Genomic DNA, 18144 nt, shown 5'->3' with positions numbered 1-18144 from the left:
AAATGCACACAGACGCAGAAAGTAGCCTGATGCGGTAGTTCTCAGCCCCTGCTACACATTAGAATCACCTGGGTGGCTTTCAGGAACTATGATGCTGGGTCCATCCTGAGAGATTCAGAGGTAATCGCTGTGGGGAGAGGTCAGGGCATCACGGTTATTGGACAGCTCCCAGATGATTCTAATGTGAGCTGGGCTGAGAAGCCAGGTCTGGTAGAAGGGGGGAGCAAGAGGACTCTGGAGGATGCTGGAGGCACAGATGGGCCCGTATGCCGTAGGCTCTGCTCTTTAGTCACTACGTGGATTGGGGTAAATTATCTGACCTCACTGAAGCAGAACTTTCTACCTTGGACAGTGTGCTCAATAATACCTACTGTGAAGCTTACATGAGATAAAGGCAACTTATGTGCCTAATACAGTGCCTAGCATTAGCAGATAAACAGCGGGGCTTTCTCCCTTTAATGTTTCAAAGTGTCTTCATATCTACTTTCTGATTTAATGTTCCCCTCAGCCTTATAAGGCAGAAGAAAACAGGCCTGCAAGTTTGGATGTCAGTATGTTTGGCTGATTTAGAATTTCAGATCATTTTATTAAAATAATTTCATATCCTCTCTAACCTCTGGAGTGGCTCAGGGCTCAGTCCTCCAAGCTCCTTTCTCCTCTATCTCCATAGTCCTTAGTGACCTCATCCAGTCTGAGAGCTTAAAATAACCTCTATGTGATGAAAGCCCCACACTTACAAGGCCAACTCTCCATTGGATGTTAAGAGATCTCAAACTTAACATGTTCAAAATGGAACTCTTGACTTGCCCCCACATCCCTCTTCAGCCACCAAAATCTGTTCCTTTGCCATCTTCCCGAATCCAGTAAATGGCAACTCCATCCTTCCAGCCCCTCAGGCCAAACACCTTAGAATATCTTTAATTCTCCTTTCTCTTATAAGCATATCTAGTTTATAGGAAGCCCTATAGGCTCTGTGTTCAGAATATGTCCAAAATCCAATACCACTCCCACCTTTGAATTGCCTTTGACCTTAAACTCCTGTCTGGATTAAAGCTTCTTAATTGGCCTTCCTGTTTCTCACTGTTGTACCCTTCCATCCACCAACCCCAGGCTTTTATTAACACAGCAGCCATAGGGATCCTTTCAAAGTGGAAGCTGGATCTTGTCTACTCAAGATCTACTAGTGTTCTCAAAACCTTCCAATGACTTCCACTCTCATCCTGAGTAAAATGTAGGTCCTTACAGTGGCCAACAAGGTCTTACACAAAATCACTTGCCCTTCTCCTACTCCTTGTACCATGTCTCCTATCGCTCTCTCCCTCACTCATTCTGTTTCTTGAATACTGGCCCCCTCCTCATCCTCCAACTTGCCAGGCACACAGTGTTGCCCCAGGCCCCACACCCTCACTGCTCCCTCCACTTGGAATCTCCTTCCCCTAAATACCCATGTGACTTGCTCCCTGTTTCCTTTAGGTCTTCGATCCAACACCCTCTTTCAGCCTAAAACCTTCCCATCTCCACCCTGGCACTCCTTATTTTCCTTCCTGGTTTTATTTTTCTGTATAACACTTACCCATCATCGGATATGTTCTATGCTTAAGTGTCTGTTTAATCCCACTAGAAAGGAAGCTGGATAAGGGCAAGAACTTTTTTGTACTTTGTTCACTGCTGCAGCCCATAGGACCTGGAACAGGACCCAACATATAGTAGGCACTAAAAAACACTTGGTGAGTGAATGAACGAATCAAGAAAATTGTGTTTCAAAAGCACCTTTTCATCGGCACCATTGCTTCCTGTTTTTGCACTCGCTGCCAGTGTCGAGGGTTTGTTTTTTTTTTTTTCAATATATGAAATTTATTGTCAAATTGGCTTCCATACAACACCCAGTGCTCATCCCAAAAGGCGCCCTCCTCAGTACCCATCACCCACCCTCCCCTCCTTCCCACCCCCCATCAACCCTCACTTTGTTCTCAGTTTTTAAGAGTCTCTTATGCTTTGGCTCTCTCCCACTCTAACCTCTTTTTTTTTTTTTTCTTTTTTCCTTCCCCTCGAGGGATTTGGTTTTTATTAATATTTAGAACGTCCGCTCTAGCAGTACTACAGTGCTTGCACCAGAGTAGACCAGTCGTAGCACACAGAGAACCAGTACATGGTGGGAACGTGCAGCAGGGGCAGCTCTGAGAAATGGCGCTGCTACGGTATTGTTGCCATGCTCAGCTTCAGGAGAGATGATATTCCAAATGAGCTGGGTTTCTGAGGCTTCGGCCTCTTCTGAGCTGTGTCCAATTTTACGTCTCCTCTTGCCCCCAAGGTAGCTTGTCAAAAACCCACCTGGTACCCCATGGCTTTAAAAAGTGGGCAGCTAACTCTAACTTCTAGCTGGAGTTGTCTGGATGGGGCTGTAGATGGGGACAAGGAGGCTGTGGGTGTCCCCCTCGTTTTGCAGCTGCAGGCTTGTTTATTCCTCACTGTAAAGGAGCATGGAGCTGGCTGTCATTAAATACACACAAACCGGTTTATAGTGTCTGGCTCAATTAAGGGAACTTCTGGAAGAGACACAACCCAATAAATAATTGGAGAGATGCAACTCTGAAATGACAAATGTTATTCACAGGTCTCTGTTTGCAAGTGGAGATTGAGAGATATGAACTTCAAGTGAATGAGATCTCCTGGGTGAGCGTCTTCACTTCAAACAGGGTAAACAGCTGCTGTCCTGTGATGCACATTTTAGTACTGCTACAGGCAAACTTTCTTAATATGAATAATAATAATAGTAAAGACCAAACCCCTCGGCAACTGACAGCGAGTGTAGAGATAGCAGGAAGCACTGGGCCAGGGGCCGCTGTCAGCTCTCCTGGACGGGGCGAAGGCCTCCTCACAAAGGACAAACTCCAGAACGCCACAGCGTGTTCCCCTCACCTCTCATGGCGTTTCCCTCTCAGAAGCGTGGCGTGTATATGACTGCGGGTGCATGATTTGGTTATTAACGGGTACAATTAATCTCTTTAGAGCTACTTCCATGACTGGTGGTTTTTTTACTTGGAAATAAAGAAAACTGGGAATTAAGAGTTTCCACTAACTTAATGCCACTAAGTCGACCTTCAAAGCATGTAAGGTAAGGTACGTAGTTTTCAGTGCCACTGCAAGCCCAGTCCAGCGGCAGTGCAGCTGGTGCAGGTAAACGACGGCTCCTCTTGCTCCCGCCCTGCCACCGAGACTGAACGAGCGGTGGACGGCTGACACACCATTCTCAGGTGTTTCTAGAATCCTGGGTGGCGTGATGGAAAGGACCTGGTCTTTGACATCAGAGACCTGGTTTTAAATCCTGATCATGCCCTCTGCCAGCTATATGATCGGGTGATCTAACCCTACTCCCCTCAGTTTCCACATCTGCTGAAAAGGAGGTTAAAACAACTGTCTCAAAGGGAGCCCACCTCAAAGTTGGAGGTTTTAGTGAGGCAGGGCTTGTCAAGTAGCTAGTACGGTCGTCTGGCATAGAGTCAGCACCACCCAAATGATTGTGATTAGGGTTTCGATTATGGTTAGAAAGAGCGCTATGAGATAGTATTGTGGAGCTCAGATTTAGTAGTTTACAGGACTGGGCAGGGAAGGGGCTTGCCACTGAAACACCCAGGGTGATGTCAGAAGCATTCCTACAACTGTTGAGAATGGTAGCTACTGAGGATTGCCACAGGAACTGAAACTTCCTACCTAGGGTGTGGCCAAGACTCCACTGGCCTTCATCTGTCTACAGATTCTGGATAAGGGCTTGTGGTTCTCCTCTCCTCTCTCCTCTCCTCTCCTCTCCTCTCCTCTCCTCTCCTCTCCTCTCCTCTCCTCTCCTCTCCTCTCCTCTCCTCTCCTTCCCTCCCCTCCCCTCCCCTCCCCTCTCCTCCCCCCCTCCCCTCCCCTCCTCTCCCCTCTTACTTTCTTTTTGAATCTTTCCATGGTATGAATTACACTGTAAGATTTTGGGGGGGAAATTCATATCTATTTCCTTTCATCAAGGGACTTCTATACGGACAACCTTCGAATACCAGGCATGCTGAAATTATTTTCAATATGCTTAACTTTACTTTCAGCTTAAAGAAAGCAAGCCTCACTTCTGGAGTGAGCACGGGGGGTGTGGCTGCTGAGTGAAGGGTTTTCCTCTGATCAGGCTATGCCTTGTGAAATACTGGCATACTTCCACATCCAAAAGCTGCGCTTTGACCACATTCATACAAAGGGAACTCAAAAGGTCTTTGAAGTTCAGGCAAAAATATAGGTACAGATTGGAAAAACAGGAGCAAGTTTTCATCCTTCCTAGACATAACCACAATATCACACACTGGAGCCATGGAATGAGAAAGTGAGTGGCCTTGAGAAATCAGTGTCCAAGCCTACTGAGTTGTTTGTAAAATTTTATTTTCTTAGAGTACTTGGGAGTATGTCATGAGCATCTGTCCTAAGTATCTCCTTTTGGCTAATAATGAAATAAAAAGTATCTACAAGTGGGGCACATCATGGCCACACTAAAGTCAAAAACAAACACAAACAAACAAAAAAACCCAAACAACCCAAACCAACCAAGCCAAGCTGACCCAAACTAGTTTCCATTACCATCAAAAAGCACTTACACAAAATTTGCCTGAATGCTCTACTATGTCAAACACTTCCCTAAAGGTCTGGGCAGGTGAGCCAGCATTCTGGAAACTGAGAGGTGATTCTCGATGCATGTATTATGATGCCTCTTAAACTTTCGTGTGCAAAATACTCTTTTTTGGTGTGTTTCAAAAATCGGACTTCAGGGTCTTATTCTTAAAAATTCTGAATCAGATGAGATGCAGTAATCTCTCTCTTTTTTTTTTTTTTCTTCTTCTTCTTCAAAGGAAGTGACTTGCTGTAATTTAGAGGGCCACCCTTGTTGAAATGTTGATCTTAAGGTATCCCTCTGGAGGGCTCAAGATTCTAAAGCTGAATACCTTTCAAAATCAGAGAATTATTGAATGCTAGAACTAGAAGGGCCCCAGAGATCATCTCGCCTGAGCTGTTCATAGCTAGTAGCCCACAGGACTGGTACTAGAGCACAATACTCTCTGTAGAACTGTCGTTACAGCACAGCACAGCGGCTGAGGGCGAGACCTCATGTAAGTTCTGGCTCTGCCCCCTGGGTCATGTGACTTGGGCAAGCTGCTGATCACTTAGGAACCTCACTTTCCTTATCCAGGATGATGGCAGGAGTGATGTCAGCTGGTGTGTGTAAAGGACTATTGGGAGGTGACCTCCACCAGGTTGGTCACGCATAAGTTCCAGATTCTTTCTGGCAGATAATGTGTAGTGGCCACAGAAATAATTTTTTTTTAAATTTTTTTTAGATGTTTATTTATTATTGAGAGACAGAGAGAGACAGAGCATGAGCATGGGAGGGGCAGAGAGAAGGGGAGACACAGAATCCGAAGCAGGCTCCAGGCTCCGAGCTGTCAGCACAGAGCCTGACGCAGGGCCCGAACTCACAAACCGTGAGACCATGACCTGAGCCGAAGTCGGACGCTTAACCGACTGAGCCACCCAAGAATTTTAAGAATGGGTGAAGATGAGCTAGGCCCCCACAAGCTTGCCAGCAGGTTTGAATGAAAGTAAGCTGCCACACATACAGGTGTTTTTAACTCAACACATATTCGTAGTCACACATAGAAACAGTTTATACAACCTATCCTGTCAACTCAAGGGCCTGGCTCTGACTTTTCAAGCGCTCTCACTAGCCCCTCTCAAAGCGCACACGGCTACGTTCCAGCACAGGATTCCATGACCCTTCCAGTCAGCCTCAGGCAACCACACATCCTCCTAATAGTAGTGGGGCACAAAACCACGTAGGGATAAGCCTCCAGCACAGCCCGGAGGATTTCATATTCAAGCTACTGGGTTTGCTAGATTCTTTGAGGCAAGTAGGAAGTGTCTCTAAAGTTTTCAGGCAGTATACTCATTAGTCAGAGTGCATTTGTAACATTTATCATGCAAAGTAACAAGTCAGTAATTTCATCAATACAAACCCATTTCAGAATTCATTATACTCATTAGCGAAATCTCTGGTTGACAGAGATACAGATCACAAAAGCATGTGCTATAGCTGTCTCTGCAGTATTTCCTTTCTGATAAAATAGTAGCCGAACACTCCGGTGAGAATTTTCCATTAGAGCAACTGGCTGTCCCTAGAGCTGAACTCTGAACTAACTAGTGCCTACATGATCCCACACTGGACACAAAAGTATTTTCAAGTAAATTACTTCATGTAACAAGCACATAGCACAGTGTTTGCCTATTAAGTACTCAAGTACTGTTAGCTGTTATTTTTATTCCCACTACTATTGAAAACATGATGAATAGAGACACAATTAAAAAGTAAATCCAAAAAAAGGTACAGAGACTCTGTAATATAAGCTGGATTAATAAAAATCTAAATGCAGGTGATCTTATATTACCATAAATCAAGAATTATTCCGAGTCTTAATTTAGCTCTGGTTTCCACATGGTATCAGAAATTTGGGTTAAAGTTCAACTGAAAAAAGACAGTGGACGCTGAAGCCTATATGGTAACTATTTGAGGAAGGGGATAAAATCTTACCAAGAAGGTATAAGGTAATAATTTCCAGCCTTGGGTTATGACCCATTAATGAACTGCAAGTCAATGTAATGGGTTTTATCTACCACTTGGATAGAATATGGAATGCATCATATAAAATAAGAGTGAATGGGGTTTTGTAAAACTTTTTACACACAAGCAATGTGTACTCGATGACACTGTAAAATGTATCTCTAACTGTAGGTTGTTAATTTAACACGTTTGACAGTCTCTGGCATAGGAAACGAGGAGGAGGGGAAATGTGGGTAGCAGGGCACTGATCTCCAGGTGAACAGCTCCTGGCACATCATGAAGATCAATGGTACTTGAGGGTCAGGCTAAGTAAGACAAAACAACAAAGAAGTTTTACTATTTTTCATTTCATACTTGCCGCCTAGAACCTGGGAACTTCTTAAATCTTTATTACCTGAGTCTAGATGTATTAGCAACGATTTTCAGACACCAAATTCAGAATCAAAAATTCAAAGCAAAACAATCCACAAACCTCTGAGAAACAGAAGCGTACCACTTTGAGCACTTACATTTCTTTCTTTATATGGATCAAAAAATGGTACAAAATGACAGACGCTCCCTCACTTTTCTTCAGCGCAGTAGCAAAATCTACTCTGTCTATAATTTCAGTGGCATCTTTAAGAATCCGACAAATGCAGAGGTCCCCGAACTGCCTTTCCTTATGGAACTGTAACTCCAGTGGCAAACCACAGGACAGATACATATTTATGGCTACGACCCAGACACAAACTTCTATTTTCTGTCTCTTCTCTGGACTTCTCTTTCCACTTTATAGTTTATTGTCATACAGCACCGTGGCTCTTAGTTTGCAAGAAAAAGTGCAGACAGTGATGCCTCACGTGAAATGGAGAGGCTGGCTCATCAAGACTCACTTTAAATAGAATATAACCTTTTTGTTACTATAGAAGGTAGAAGGAATGAATGCCAGTTTCTGACTGGGCCGCATGGAAATATATGCCTCCGGGAACAATTATAGATATTAAGTATTTAAAACTGTTTTATAGCGAGCAATGTGATCAGAAGTGATTTTCTTCCTTAAGCAATTAATAAAATAATTCAAATTCACACCGAGAATGCACATTTACAATATTTGGAATCAGTATAGTACTTTTTGGTTTTCCAAGTGCTTTCATATCTTATTATCCAATGCAGTTCTGGAAATCAGGAGGCTGGGCATCCAGTCTCTATTAGTTATATGATCTGGGGTTAAGTTTGTAAAAATTTTCCATGCTCTCATTTCTTTGTAGGCAAAATAATGTTACTGACCTGCTAATAGTCAAGGTTTTCGGTTCATATGATTTAATGAGCTCAAAGCTTGCTTCCCAATTGTGGGGCAAGTTTTATTAAGATAATAGCCTCTGTTGGGGCACCTGGGTGTCTCAGTCGGTTGAGCATCTGACCTCGGCTCAGGTCATGATCTTGTGGTCTGTGAGTTTGAACCCTACATGGGGCTCTATGCTGGCAGCTCAGAGCCTGGAACCTGCTTCGGTTCCTGTGTCTCCCTCTCTCTCTGCCCCTCCCCTGCTCACACTCTGTCTCGCTCTCTCTCTCAAAAATAAATAAACATTAAAAAAAAAAAGATCATAGTCTCTGTGTGCCAAATGGAATCACAGGTAAGCTTTAGGGGAAAAGAATAGCAGAAGTGAAAACTTTTATATTTCAATCCCATTTCCTCTTGAGAAAATAATGCAGATGTTATTAAGTGACCTTTCCAGCCCAAGTTACGGGTAATCCTGTAGCATTCTCCAGTAGCTTCCAAGGAAAACTGAAAATAAGATCCGTTGCAGACTTTGTTTCTCCTATGAAACTCTTTGGAGGGTGAAGCTATTTTTTAACCTCTTTTGGAAGAAGCAAAAGCCGTATTTCTTTTCCTGCAATAATGTAACATTATTTACACAACCGTTCGTGAGCTCTTTTCCCTTTCACACACAGCAGGGAAGCGGTTCTAGAACGGAAACAGTCACTGAGCACAGACTCACGGAAACTTAAGCCTGGGAGGAATGTCAGGTATCGTTTTGTCCATCTTCTCATTTTACAGATGAGGAAACTGAGGCCCGCAGCAGTTACATGATTTGTTCCAGCTTTTGGTGAGATCAATGGAACTGGAATCCAGGCTAGAATCAGGTATGTGGTCTCTCCACTCTGCAGAATCCCAGGTCTACCAAAAAGTTATATTCTTTGTGCTTAATGCATAGTTTCTTGTCACAATTCAGCTGTGCAACTGCAACCATAGATTCATATAGTGAAGTCTAAACAGTGTGAGGGAATCCCTGCCTTGATTCGCCCTTGTCCATAGTGTCTATAAACGGTAAGACATATGGTGGGCTTTTAATAAGCATTCATCATGATTCTCTAAACTTTAAATAGCATACTTCCACTTCAGAAATGCTTCTGGAAATAAATGACTGAGAATCTCACAACTGACTGTCAATAGTCAGTTGACATGCTATGGGAGTATGTGCTTTCATTTTGCTATTTAAAAACTCTAAAAACTAATATAAACTTATATGAAGGGATCTCAAACCTCCTGAAACATTCTCTTTTGAGGTGTCTTGAGAATGTTTTTCACATGCATTGGAACTCTAGATAAGCAAAGTGATTTGAACACTCAAGAGAAAAAGATAAAATAAAATAGAAGTAAACTACTAATTCCACAGAGTATCTTGGATCGAATTTCTTTCTGATGAGATCTATTGACTGACTGTGCACTGAGCCGTTGTTAACCATTCTTCAATCTCTGCTACGTAAAATACCTTGTCATTACCCTACAAATATCAACATCAAACTAGAGGAGAATTTGGGAGAGTTCACAGCTCTTAAGGCAACCCACTGCAAGGGATGCTGTCTTGACAAATATAAAATTACCTCCAACCCTGAGCTAAAACTATAGGAGAGCAGCATGCAAGCCCCGGAGTATTGTTTTAGATGAGGCACAGTGATAGCTCGGTGCTTCCTTCAGGCCTCCTCTTTCTTCCTGAACGAACTCCAGGGAATGGCATCATGTCAGGCTTTCCAGATGGATTATGTGAAGCCATAGCTCAATGTCATTTTCAATAGGAAGCCTCATAATTAAAGGTCAAATAGTCACTTCATCTGCAATCAATCAATAGAAAAAGTACTAATACGAAGAACTAATCAATCAATGGCAAATGCACTAATAAAAGCAATGAATCAAATTCAGCATCTGCGTAGATGCAAGTACACTGAAGAGATTGAGACAGGGCAAAAGCAAGAACAATAAAATAAATTCAAAGGGTATGTACAAGAGAATATTCAGAAGGCTCCTCAAGTGAGGGTTTTCATCTGTGGCTCATTAGTTACCTGGGTACCTCTTGGTCTACAATGATTTATTCCTAAATACAAATACTACATATAATAATGAATGGTATTTCATAAGCCTTACTGTATGTATTCTATTTGAGGTGTTAGATGTGTGTGCACATTTGTTGCGTGTGTGTAGAATCACTAGAAGAAATACTTTGGTAGTGATCTCACAAGGACCAGATATACATTCTCAGTGCCAAAGAGACATATTATAACCTATTATGTTTTATCTTTGTGTGAGAGGTGAGAGATAGTATAATTCTGAGTGATATGATCTGAAGTATGTTCCTCGTTTTCTGGAATGTGAATTTTTTCACACTTAGTGTGATGTTCTTCCACTTCCATGCAGAGAAGAAGCTCCCTTAGGATAATTACTATCATTGTCATGGCAGATCCTCTATACCAGTGATGTCAGGTCCCCAATAGAAGGGAACGTACATTGCATCTTGTGAAAATGGATACGGTAAATTCATAGGCCATTCTAGTGATACTGAGCCAACACCCTTCGCTACAGGTAAAAACTAGGGTGTTGCTGGAACAAGGGCAATCCATGTCACCTCCCTGAGATAAGGGAAGTAGCAAAGAGGTAAATGCTGCCTAGGAGACGTCAGGAAGGCAGCCAGATATGATGAAGCCAGGACAGAATAGTCAGTCAAATTGCCTAATCTAAGAGCTAAGGGAACTGAAGCCTGGGCATGCCTCAGTGGAAGAGTGAGGATAAGTATTCAGGTCTCACAATTCCAAAAAAGCTTAAGGCCATCATGTTATGAAAGTAACTGAGGATTTAGACTACATGGTTAGTTAGATACCAGCTTGTATCTTATTGTAGTATCTAAGGGTCTACCTCATGGGAGAGCACTGCAGAAACAAAGTGCATATGCAGACATCTTGTCCAAGTTAACCCAACCCTTTTTAGCAAAACAGCTACTTCTGATTAGTGTTCAGAATACCCGTTTGCCTGAAAATCAGGTTTCAGAAAGCATCAGGAACAGAAGAACATGCTGTTGAGATTAAGAAAAATAAAGACACACACACAAATATCCAATGGGTAGGTATTTTGCTCATTGAAAAGAAAAGAATACTGGTCAGGCTTCAGTAGGCTCTTTGGGTAGAGTTCTTTGCTCAATACAGCCAGCTCCAGCACAAAAGAACATCGTGGAGAGACAAAAAAAATCCATTTTGGTTTTTCTGACCACAAAAACCCCAAGGAGTGTATGGGATTTACAAGCCCACTGCAGAAATGCAGAGTGTATATATGGTGCAGCCATAGCTCAGCATCTCCTCTAATCCACTCTACTGGACATGGGCTCAATTGATCTCTGGCTCTGGACATCTGAGGCGTCTGGTGGCCCTGGCCTCTGGACTCCCTACCTACTTTTTAGGAGCCCTGGAACACTAGACATCACAGCGCAATAACAGCGTGGGGAAAGAAGTGCAAGATGATTTCTCTTAAATCAAAAATTAAACCACACCCATTACATGAAAATCTATCGGACCAGGGGTCGGGGGACTGGAACCGTGGAAATGGTAACACGGTCATAATTAATACAGTTGATAATAACAAACAATAACAGCTCCTGCTTGAAAGAGTGTCTGGTGTGTGCCAGGCAGCACACCCGGCTCTGTAGGTGGGCTGTAGAATTTCCTCCATAGTGATCTACATACACTGCAATTATGGCACATTCTGCCATGTACTGACTATGGATTATGTACAAGTACTGTGCCAGCTACTTAACAAACTTTATCTTTAATCTTGATAATAAACTTCATAAACGTGAGTATGATTCTGCCCCATTTTACAGATGAGAAAGCAAAGGTTCAGGGAAGTTAAGGGATTTGTCCAGTCACAAAGTCAGGATTAGAACGTGACTTCCAAAGTGCTTTCAACTTCAACTCGATAATATTATGAAGAAAACCTAACAGAAATACTGCAACGTATAGACATTAGATACAGTAACCCTTGAACAACATGAGTTTGAACTACAAGGGTCCACTTACATGTGTATTTTTTTCCCAATAAATATGGTATAGTACTGTAAATGTATTTTTCGTTATGATTTTCTCAATAACATTTTCTTTTCTCTAGCTCATTTTATTACAGTATATAATACATATAACATACAAAATACTATGTTAATTGACCGCGTTATTGGTAAGGCCTCTTGTTAACAGTAGGCTATTGGTAGTTTTGGGGGAGTCAAAAGTCATACATGGATTTTTGACTGTGCAGGGGGTTGGTGCCCCTAAGGCCCCCTCTCCCTGCATTGTTCAAGAGTTAACTGTATATCACTTCTTCAAATAAGCTGAAGCCCTAGATAGCAACTGTTCCTTAGTTTGTCCAATTTTGAAGTCATTTTCCAAACTTGGCAAGACTGACAATAGATTCTATCAAACAAACGTGCATGGGGTTAGTAACAACATTATGGAATGTCTTTGTTTTCTAACTTACAGACTGAACCTTTTTAACATGAGCATACAGAGAATTGTCATGCTTTTTCACTCTTTTAAGTGACTCTTTTAAGTGAGTCACATGCCAAAATATAAAGAAATTTTTAATACGACTTTTTACCACAATGTGCCTACTACCTCAAGGAGTTTGTGAATGAAGCTGTCAGTAAAGTTCCTGGTTACTTTATGACTTTTAATGACTAAAAACATGGATTCAGTTGCCCGGACAGATTATTGGGAGAATGCCAATACACTGGAGAAAGCATAGTAGAAAACAGCACTTTTCTTCTTGATCTACTTTTGTCTATTAAATAAATACTTATTTCACTTCAGGCACTAATCAGATTGGGTTAATGATAACCACATTGTGTTTCTTCATGGAAGTAACATTCTGAAATGGACTTTAAACTAATGTCAATACCAGATTAGGGTAAGAATATTTCTACCTTCCTCCAATCTTCCAAAAAAGTAAGTTAACTTTTCCAGGGGCAACTCTAGAGCTTTCCAAAGCTAAGTTTTTGCCCATTCCTTTTCAGAAGAAAGTCTTCTCCTTCCCCCCATTCCTACTTCCTCCTTCCCCGGCTTTTAATGTTAACACACTACTTTGAAAACCTTTTATGAGAATCAAAAACATAATTACAAATTAAGTTAAGTCCCACACCATTAAATTTAGGCCTTCAAAAACTGGTCCAACCAAATAATGGTATTTCAGAGCAACGACCCGTCCTCATCTTGCTATTGTTCTTTATGTAACACAGTGTATAATACTCCATTCCAGTTAATTTGAAGAAATGCTTAAATGTTAAAATCGTAAGATGTAACTGAGGGTAATATTGGTTAAAAAGTTGGTTTTCGACTCTGTGAATCACTTACCCAGTGTGAGGGATTTGTGTGTAGAACAGAAAATGATAGCCACAGTGTCTGCTGGTGTGAAACCCGAATTATTCCTAGGGGCAAAAAGAGTATTTTACAAATACGTGCGTAAAAAGCCTACTTAAACACATCCTAAATCAGATGTAGTACCTACCTTCATGTTAACATCTTTTGATCAGTCCTGGTGACAGAAGTGATTCTATCCCCAAATGTACAGACGTGTCTGAATTTGTTTTTAGCGAATCATTCCTGAGTCATTTACCCATGAAAAAAGGTCTTAAAACTATGTGGGGGACACCACCTCTCCCAGCTCCCCCATGATTCTCTCCCCATCCCTCATGCCTATCCTCTGGCAACCCCAAACTGTTCAAAACTTTTTTCATTTCAAATGTTCTGTATGTGGAATCATATGGTACATAACCTTTTGGGACTGGCTTTTTTCACAGCATAATTCCCTAGACATTCATCCAAGTTGTTGTGTGTATCAAGAGTTTGTTCCTGGGGCACCTGGGTGGTTCGGTCGGTTAAGCATCCGACTTCGGCTCAGGTCATGATCTCGTGGTCCAGGAATTTGAGCCCCACGTCAGGCACTGTGCTGACAGCTCAGAGACTGGAGCCTGCTTCGAATTCTGTGTCTCCCTCTCTCCGTGCCACTCCTCCACTAGCGCTCTCTCTGTCTCTCTGTCTCTCTGTCTCTCTCTCAAAAATAAATAAACATTAAAAAAAAAGTTTGTTCCTTTTATTGCTAACTAGTATCCCATGATATGTATGTAGCCTAATTTGTTTAACCATTCACCTATGGAAGGACAGCTGGACTGTATCTAGTTATTGGTTATTAGAAATAGAGTTGCTCTACAAAAATATGTGGTGGAGGTCTCCAAAGATCACATACATAGTCAGGCTGTGGTGCAGGGCTTTGTGAAAATCATGCAGCAGGGAACTCCCTTAGCAAAGTTACGAGGCTATCACTTGACAGTAATTCCAGTGGCTCGAAAGCGTTAATGTATCTCCGCAACTGCTTCCCTCAAGAAGGAGCATACCTTTCTGGCAGCAAACATAACCTTTTGATGAATACATGCTATGAACAAAAACGAAACATCATATGCTTTAGCAAAAATAGTAAGTTTTCATTCCTTGAGCAGTGACTGTGTATCAGATACTCCTCTAAGGTGTGCACATTTGAAGACAGCTACCCCATAAGGTAGGCGACACAATATCCCACATACAGATGAGAAGACTGAGGCACCCAGGAGGTGTGTAGCTTACCCAGGACCCTAGAGCTAGTAAGTGACATGGCCAGGATTGAAATCAAGTCTGGCTTCTGCGCCTATGCTCTTAATGGCCGTGTTCTACTATTGGTATGTAATAGATCAAGCATTTAAAAATAAATCTCACTTAGCCAAAATCCATTTAATGTTATGGAGGACAGTACTGGTGAATATCAATTTTCAGATTTTCCATTTTAGAATATAAAGATTTAGAGAACCAGATGCTAAAAGAAATGTTATTTTACTAATATTATTATTATATTATTATTATCATTATGCTTGATATGTTAGAAACTACTCCTTCCTGCAGAATCATCAGGATTTGAGGTACAGTAAGTCTATTCATTCCCTGCCCTGAACTGAGACAAATGGAATGAGTTAGCAAATGGAAAATGCTCCAGAACCTGACTCTGTGTGTACAGTTGCAGATCTAACAGTCTATCCAATTTTTAAGGATCTCTAAAGTAAAGCAATCTCACCCCTTTCCTTAGTAACCTCATCCTCGCATATAACTTTCGTTGGGAGAAAAATCCTCTCTAAATCCATCCATGTATCCTGATTTCTTTGTTATATACTCACTGGAGGGGAGAAGGGCCTTCTCTTCCTCGTCCCCTGGGCACAGGTTAAGAGAATGTGGAAATGGGCCTTTGGTTTTCTCCCCTCTGAAAGCCATGCGTGCTCACGCTTCCTAACTAACTAGTCTTACCTCCAGCTCTTTTTGGATAACAACTTCCCAAACTGACTTTTTGGCGTCTCACCTCAGTGGAGGATTCTCCACAGATGTGTATCACTTGAGTATAATAAGATGACCTTACTGTTTCCACATTTTATTTTCATATTTAAATTGTGATAACACTCTTATTTTTATTTTTATTTATTTTTATTTATTTATTAAAAAAAATTTTTTTTTTCAACGTTTATTTATTTTTGGGACAGAGAGAGACAGAGCATGAACGGGGGAGGGGCAGACAGGGAGGGAGACACAGAATCGGAAACAGGCTCCAGGCTCCGAGCCATCAGCCCAGAGTCTGCTGCGGGGCTCGAACTCACAGACCACGAGATCGTGACCTGGCTGAAGTCGGACGCTCAACCGACTGCGCCACCCAGGCGCCCCAACACTCTTATTTTTAAACATTGAACTACATGGCTGACATATTCCTTGATTCCTTTGTTCATCATGTAGGCCTAACATGAAAGCAGCTGTGTAAGGTTCTGTCAATGCATGGAGGAAAGGAGCACAGATATGCATATGCATATGCATATATATATTTAAATTTTTTAAATGTTTATTTTTGAGAGAGAGAGAGAGAGAATGGGGAAGGGGCAGAGAGAGAGGGAGACAGGCTCTAGGCTCTGAGCTGAGCTGTCAGGACAGAGCCCAACGCGGGGCTCGAACCCACAACTGTGAGATTATGACCTGAGCTGAAGTTGGATGCTTAACTGACTGAGCCATCCAGGCACCCCTGTATATGTATATTTTAAAGTTTATTTATTTTGAGACAGAGAGAGATATAGGAAGGTCAGAGAGACAGAACCCCAAGCAGGCTCTGCACTGTCAGCGCAGAGCCCAATGCAGGGCTCAAACTCACGAACCGTGAGATCATGACATGAGCTGAAACAAAGGGTCAGATGCTTAACAGACTGATCCACCCAAGTGCCTCTATCTATCTATCTATCTATCTATCTATCTATCTATCTATCTATCTTTTTTTTTAAGAGAGGGGGATTGAGAAAGAGAAAAAGAGGGGGTGGGAGGATTATGGCACCAAAAAAAGATTATCTCAAGCTTGGCAGGGAATAGGGGATAATGATGGAGCACACAGAGAACCTTCTTGAAGGAAATTACAATTGAGCTGGGCTTTAAAGGTCAGGTTTAGATACGTGGCGGTGTGTATTTTAGGTAAGGGAGTCCAGGGGGCAGCTGGCAAAGAGCAGTCTTCAGGCTGACTTGTATGAAGGGACGATGGCTGTGACCATGAGTGTGGACTTGACAAGACGGGCTAAGGAGATGGGAGGAGTAACCACTCAGTGTGGTATAAGACTGGCAATGATGAGGCTAGGCAGGAAGCAGAAGGCTGTAAGGGCCTGAAGAATCACCGTGACTGCAGAGATGGTGGTAAGAGACATGCAGACAGAAATAAAAGAACTTGTCAAATGTTGACTTCTGTGAAATATTTCCTCCCGGCAGCTTAAAAGCACACACTTTGGGGGCAGACGCACTTGAATTTCAATCCAGACCACCCTTTTCCTTATATATAAAATAGGGATAATACTGCCAGCTCCTGAGGGGAGGATAAATACCAATGTTCGTTAAGAATCTGGCACATCACAAGTGTTTAACACATGCTGGCTGATATATTTTTTTTTTAAGGTTTTCATTTATTTTTGAGAGACAGAGAGAAAGAGAGGGAGAGAGAGAGAGAGCGCGTGCGCGTGCACATGAGTGGGGGAGGGGCAAAGAGAGAGAGGGAGACATAGAATCCGAAGCAGGCTCCAGGCTCTGAGCTGTCAGCACAGAGCCTGACGCGGGGCTCGAACTCATGAACTATGAGATCATGACCTGAGCCGAAGTTGGACACTTAACCGACTGAGCCACCCAGGCACCCCTGCTAGCTGATATTTTTATTGTTACTGTTGCTTTGAGAGAGGAGGAGGAATGAAAGAGAAATGATAAGCTTTGAGCACATAGGACTAAGAGGAACACGAGGGCATAAATGGAAATAGGGAACAGAACAGGTGGCCCAACGGGGTCTGGGGAGGAGGCCAAGGAGTTGAGTGAACAGAATTTGCATTAGTGACAGGGCACCATGTTTTCAAGAAATCTGGGGAAGAGAAGGAAAGGGTCATGGGAATTTGAACATGACCATGCAGAGAGAAGGATGACGCGGTGGGTAGAAACAACTGATGAAACCAGGTCTTCAGAGAGGCCTAAGAGGACCAGGCTGTGGGGCGAGCCTGAGAGGGGCTATTTCCCAGCCCATGAATGGACACTAAAGAAGACAAGCTGAGCAGGAAATACGGAAAAATTTCTTGTAGAGAATGGGAAAGTGGAGGCAACTTATGTCAGAGATTTCATGTTCTTTGTAAATAAAGCATGAGGCACTTTGCTCATCCAGAGAGTCTGAGCTAATACTGAAGCCTGGGAACCGAAGAAGTTAGGAAAACTTGAAATGGGCAGACTGAGGAGTAGGAAATATAGTCAGTTCACAACGAATAGAAACTTTCCACAGGGACGACTGCCCACCTGTGCTTGCGGAACATGTGACACAACAAACCACCTAGTTTGGGGCTGTTCTCCAGCGACGCTTATGGTGTTGGTCACGCTACAAAGGCCTTTTTGGTCTGTTGCTGCCTTTGTTGCCAACCCATTGCTGCTGCATGTGGACTATGCAGTTTGGTTTTTTCCGGTAAAGTCCGGCAATATACTTCGCCTTTAGTGAACTTGGTTCTGCTTCATATCATGCTCTTTTCCAGGCTATCGCACGTTCCCAGTGTGCCAAATCTCTCTGGCCAAGAAGGCTCCGATTTAACCTGGCGTTGGCTGACGTTCGTTAGAACAACAGCACTTACGGCGTGGCGAGACCTGCTTACTTGTCC

At 42.5% G+C, this 18144-nt stretch overlaps 1 protein-coding gene across 3 annotated transcripts in view; it reads right to left on the bottom strand.

Moving 5' to 3' along the window:
* SLC10A7 (solute carrier family 10 member 7) overlaps positions 1 to 18144 on the bottom strand; it is a 256637-nt gene that overhangs the window by 17377 nt on the left and 221116 nt on the right. For 2 of the 3 annotated variants that reach the window (XM_003984966.5, XM_006930838.4), the window contains one exon: positions 13280 to 13353. In XM_003984966.5, the coding sequence (XP_003985015.1) occupies positions 13280 to 13353 (74 nt within the window). Of the gene's footprint in view, positions 1 to 5452; positions 6940 to 13279; positions 13354 to 18144 lie in introns of those variants that run through there. The other variant, XM_019828885.3, reaches the window with a different exon arrangement.

The sequence above is a fragment of the Felis catus genome, chromosome B1 (assembly GCF_018350175.1).
Source record: "Felis catus isolate Fca126 chromosome B1, F.catus_Fca126_mat1.0, whole genome shotgun sequence".
Classification (NCBI taxonomy): Eukaryota; Metazoa; Chordata; class Mammalia; order Carnivora; family Felidae; genus Felis; species Felis catus.
This window is presented reverse-complemented; position numbering and strand designations above follow the sequence as displayed.